Below are 5,769 nucleotides of genomic sequence, written 5' to 3'. Positions count from 1 at the left end.
TTTTTATAGAGCAAGAATATTTTTAGCTTTCTATCAGAACTGAAGATCAGAATGGTAAAGCACACCAAAGTACTCTTGTCTACTTTGGAATCATAATCTCACCTAATATCTTTATTATTTGCAACATGAGTGTTTTGGGTTTTCAGATGGTCCCACCCTGGTCTTTGTTGGATAAGACAAAATGCGACAAAAACAAGGGGTGAGAGCAAAACTGGCTTCCTTTAGGTTCACTTTAGAGTGTGTACCTTGTTAGTATTCCAAGGTACATACCAGTAATTCTGCCATTTGCCATCATTTTGCAACCCTTTTTCTTGGATTTACCACAGTTATTATAAACTGGTTTCCAACACAGTTAGAACAGTAAAATGTATGTGATGTCATACCTGTAGTATATAGGGTCTCATTTACCACAGCTATCAGCCAGTCAGGATACGAACCACCCTTGTTACAATATATATTAAAGCTGCGAGCAGCATTTCAGGTGGCCAAGCGGGGCATAGGAAGCATCTCACTGCATGCTCTCACTAGAGAAATGTTTTGCAATTTAAAAAAGCCCAATGCCACTAGTAGTCAGGATGTCCAATCGAAGGAGAGGAAATCAAAACAAAACAAAAAGACCTTGAAACCAGAAAAGGAACCAGGCAATCCTAGTTCAGCCGATTAGGAGAGATGAATATTGTTGAGGCTGGCAGGTTTAAATCCCTGGTTTTCTATGTGGCAGACTGTCTTTAATCATTACACTATTTAAACAGCAAAATGCAACTTTTAATTGCAACAATCTGACTGTTTTAATTTCATTGCATTTTGTAATTTTATTTCCACTGTAAAGCACATTGAATTGCTTCTATGTATGAATTGTGCTATATAAATAAACTTGCTTGCATGTTCCCTACATATTAACAAACATTTCAACCTGAACATATGCAATGATCATTAGGTTGAGAAAACCTGTCTTAGTTATGTGCAATTAGTGAACAATTTGTATATTTTTGGAAAATCACCCTTTGTAGCTGACTATAACACGCAAACATTTTATTATGTTGAAACAGCAACTACAGGCAGATTTTAAATATATAACAAGTGTAGTTTTTTCTTTGCCTAGTATTTGAGTTTGGATATATCTCACTCAGCACTGTGTGTGGTGGAAACGTGTTTTGGCAGATGAGAAGGTTTATGGATTAGCGTAGTGGTGGTGGGGATTATTTCATTTAGTTCAATGTCCTTCTCCACCCATGCATGCCTACTACCAGTACCTGTGACCTTACAGTTCTGCTCCGTCTTGATCCAGCACTTGACCTCTAACCCCAATGAAACTGCCGTCTAGTGGTGAGAAGTGACATCACTGGACAACAAAAAGTATTTAGGTATAAAATGGCTCTGAAAGCATTTGTAAATGTCCTTAAAAAAAGCATGCATGTTGACAACAGGTTTGAATATATAATGATTACTTTTTTTCAGTTTGCAGGCAGTGGGTCCATGGGTACTGACTCGAATTAAACATATAGAAAGACATGTTCTGTTCAATGAGTTATTCAAAGAGCCGAGTCATTAAAGAATCAAACTTTCTATCTACCTTTTTCAGTGTGGAAGGAATGTATTAAAATAAATAGAAAGATTACAATAGCTAAATCAACCCAAGTAAAATCCAATATTCTCCACATGTGCTCTATTAGGTCTAGCCATGCTATGCTGGTAGCCTAACCATAGATTTAAAAGACAGCAGTCTAAATGTAAAATTTACTCAAATACAAAAACAATCATGTACAAATAAACTAATAAAGCCAGATATGTTTTACTCTAATTAATGTTTAAGATATATGGTTATTTATTTTTTGGGGTGCAAATAAATAATTTCCTGATGCCGGAGGTGGCCGGAGGTAGCTTTCACATCTACTGCCACTACAAACTTCTTCATTGGTTTTCTGTACTTTTTGTTTAGTATGGAGGGTAATCCTTCAAATCTTGTGTCTGATAATGATTGTATATTTACCTCAACTGTCTTTGCCAACTTTCTAATAGAGAGAGAGAGAGATATAACACCTGACTGGGTGCACAGCATCATTGATCTATTGATCACATGAACACTCCATATGCTCTGGTCACTTTCTATGTACATTCATGTACATTAGCACATTTTAATGTACCCATTTATAGGCATTACAGCATTTATTTTTATAATATTTAAGATGTCTATTCATACGGTCCATATTCCCATTTCTACATTATTTGGAATTGCTTCTAGTCACTATTGTTATATATATTTTGTTTTATATATTTCTTAATTACTGCGTAGATGTCGCGTGCCATGTCACAAGAATTTCATTATTCAGAATGACCTATGTGAGAACTTTGGAAGACAACAGTGGCTGAGTTTCTGCAAAACTGCCGTGCCGCTTTGCACTTCACTGCAGGAGATTTTGCCTTCACGCCCTTTTTGGTATCAGCTATACACTTTTTTCATTCACTGCAAAACCCTTTCTACATGGAACCCAAAAATGGTTCTTGCAGAAGTCATAAAGAATTCTCCTATAAAGACACCCAAATGACCCTGTTTTTTTACACTGATGGGAAGAGATTCAAAATGACCGATTCAGTGAGAATCCCTAAGTTCAATTACCCACTATCATATTGGAAAATGAATTGCCTCCAAGCACAAATTTGGTCAGACATGGAAGGATATGAATCGCATCTCACCAGCTACGCAAATGAAGGTCTGTTGAGTATGGAGAATGAGACTGCTGGAACACCGAATGTGCTTGAGGAAAGGCCAGCAAGTCTGAGAATTAAAGAGATATCAATCCACCACTGTGGACGAGATACTGTTTTAACTAGGATGAAAGTGATGTGAACTGAGTGAAGGTAAGTTTTTAAGCTTTGAAAATAATATAATGTTCTGAGGAATATAAGATTGTTAGTACAGAATATCTGAAAAGATAAAGCATTGTTTGTTATCGATTACTATGCAATAAGTTTCATTTAAACATTTAATTGGCTTACTAATGCATACAAGTTCGATATTTTTGCTACGTAGTGTACATGTATGATGCTTTTAATGCTTCTTATGTGTTATGTTGCTGTAATCTACAGTAATCTAAAGAGATGCACTCAAACCGAGGTTTGCATTTAGATATAGGATATTTTCATACAGTAAAAGTACTAATCATGTACAGATAACACGTCCTCCACACTGCAAGTGTGCTCATGACCGCTGATACAGAGCAGTACCTCTCTAACTAATCAGTCCTTGAAGTATGTAAGCATGAAATACATTTACTAATACCCCCCCCCCCCACACACACACACACACTACCTCCACCCCCAGAACAGACAGACCAATTCAGGACAATGTAGAACACGTCATCAACATCAGACCTACTTCACACACCCACACATTAATCTGATTCCATTTTAGACGCTTGAAAATGTTGCTCCTTTAATAATTATATTTGGGTTTATGCAAAGAACACAGTCGGATAGGGAATGAATATGGAAAGAGGAGAGAACATTTCTCTACATACTTGATACCATATTTTCTGGTAATACATGGGATGAAGTTCCCCACTGATAGTTTGGAACTAAACATTTTGCATCAATTTAATAAAAGACAAAACACATAATTCACTAACTTATGAACTCAAAAGCTAACCTAGCTAATATGTGTTTTCAGGCGCATTGCCATGTGCTTCCATGGGAAAACCCATGTTGTATCAGTTCCATGTCTAAAGGAATCGTCCACTTCCTCCTCAGGAGGGTAACATGATTCTTCACATGAGCTGGAGAAAGCTTGTGAACAACACAGTGGAATTCATTTAAACATAGGTACCCTAAATTCCCCTATTACTGACATTTGCTTACATATTTTCATACACATTGTTTTATGCATACATAAACAACAAAAAATAGCACAGCTTGGCAGCAGAATATTTTCTTGACTTGAAATCCAGTAGTCCTTTCTATTTTCAGACTGGACACATTCCCATTAGGTATTATGTGTGTTCATCTCCAGAGGGATTCAGTAAAAATTGTAATGAGCAAGGATTGCAAATTTCCCAGGATATCTGTTTCTGTTTAGTGTTGTCTTCAGATAGAGGAAGCACAGCCCCTCTCAGCCTCTGCCATTCCTTGAGTCATCCCCTATTCCATTTCCTGTTTCACCTTGTATTCCGGAAAGAATCACCAAACTCCTGCTGACTTGTTCCCTGTTGTCTGCCTCAGTAGCTGCCTCTGGCCTCCCCCAATAACCCCTGCACTCCCCCCGCTGCAGCAGGGCTCGGCAACGCTTACGAAAGGCAACATCACAGCAGGCATAGAGGAGGGGGTTCAGGCAACTATTGACATACCCAAGACAAGTGGCATAGGGGTGAGCCGCAACCAGCATCTGATCAAAGGGGCAAGAGTAGGGCAGCATCTTCAAGTCCATCAGCATGGACAGTGTCTTGTTGGCGTGGAAGGGAAGCCAGCAGAGGAAGAAGGCCAGCACTAAAGTGGCGATGACTCGCAAAAGGTGCCGTTGGCGTCGGCGGTCGGGGCGAGGGCCCTGTCCAAAATGGCGGCTGAGGAGACGGCCCAGGGAGCAGTAACAAATGAGTAAGGTGACCATAGGCAACAGAAACCCCACCAAGGTGGATTTAAGTCCTAGAGCCGCAGTCCACAGCAGCTCTGCTCGGATCCTGTCATCGTCCCCCAGCTCAGGTGAGATCAGACCGTTGTAGTCCATCATGCAGGAAGAGATAAACAAGGGCGTGTGTTCCTCTTCCTCATCGTCTTCATACTCCTCCCCTACATCCACCAACCTGACAGTCCTCAAAAGGAGCGCAGGCAGAGCAAGGACGCCTGCCACCAGCCAAACACTCCCCACTACCCAAGCTGCTCGGCAGACTCCACTCCCCTGAGTCCTATCGGACCGCCGGCGGCCTGCAATCACCCAGTATCGCTCTATGCTGAGGACAGTGAGCGAGAACACACTGGCATACATGTTGAGGACCACTAAGTAGCTGCTGACTTGGCAAAGGGGCTTGCTAAATGGCCAGTGGTAGTCCAACGCTGTGTATGCGGCCCATAAAGGCAGGGTTATCACAAAAGCCAGATCGGCTGCAGCCAAGCTAGCAATGAGCAAGTCAGTTAGGGAACGAGAGGAGCCAGGCAACTTGGGGCTCAATCTCCTCCTGGTGCAGGCAGCCATCCCAGCTGGTTTACCCTCAGGCCGGTCCAGGTATGCCCAGAGGACAAGCCCATTTCCCAGGGAGCCCAAAACAAACACCAGGACATACACTGAGGGTATGATTACCCACGTGGGTCTCCATTCGCTGTAATCACAATCTTGAGTCGGGGTAGGGGAAGTGGAGGACAGCGGCTCAGAATATGACATTGATGGGACGGGTGACGGGATGAATGTATGAGTCTGGGACCAGCCACTGTCTCCTGTTGCAGTAGAAATAGAATTGATGCTTCCCTGGGTCAAAATTTCTGCTTCATGACAACTTCTGTGTTGAGTCCTGTACACAACAATTATAAGATATATATTTGCATTTAAAACCCATTCATTTTGTTAGCAATGAAACAGGGAACATAGAACATGGACACTGAGATCTACTATCTAATAAGAAAACTTCAGGAAACAACAAGGCTTACTTTCACAAATGAAGATCAGGGTCTTCTGAAATGTCTTCCAAACTGATGATAGCGTTTCAATATTCCACAGGAAACAATTGCTTTCCTCTATATCTTGGGTCCTTGTTGTCCTTGGAGGTGTCTCGAACTAGTGCTCTG

At 41.0% G+C, this 5,769-nt stretch overlaps 1 protein-coding gene across 1 annotated transcript; it reads right to left on the bottom strand.

Moving 5' to 3' along the window:
* Positions 1-3,975: 3,975 nt before the first annotated feature.
* On the bottom strand, positions 3,976-5,769 carry aplnr2 (apelin receptor 2). Its single transcript, XM_010882299.3, has 2 exons — positions 5,632-5,769; positions 3,976-5,495 (listed from the first exon to the last, which is right to left on the bottom strand). The coding sequence occupies exon 2, from the start codon at positions 5,366-5,368 to the stop codon at positions 4,106-4,108; it is 1,263 nt and encodes a 420-aa protein (XP_010880601.3). The 5' UTR covers positions 5,369-5,495; positions 5,632-5,769; the 3' UTR covers positions 3,976-4,105.

This window comes from Esox lucius, chromosome 2, assembly GCF_011004845.1.
Source record: "Esox lucius isolate fEsoLuc1 chromosome 2, fEsoLuc1.pri, whole genome shotgun sequence".
Classification (NCBI taxonomy): Eukaryota; Metazoa; Chordata; class Actinopteri; order Esociformes; family Esocidae; genus Esox; species Esox lucius.
This window is presented reverse-complemented; position numbering and strand designations above follow the sequence as displayed.

What these genes read in the sequence shown, in the direction of transcription:
- aplnr2 (XM_010882299.3), bottom strand. Translation starts at nt 5,368, where the DNA reads ATGTCATATTCTGAGCCGCTGTCCTCCACTTCCCCTACCCCGACTCAA.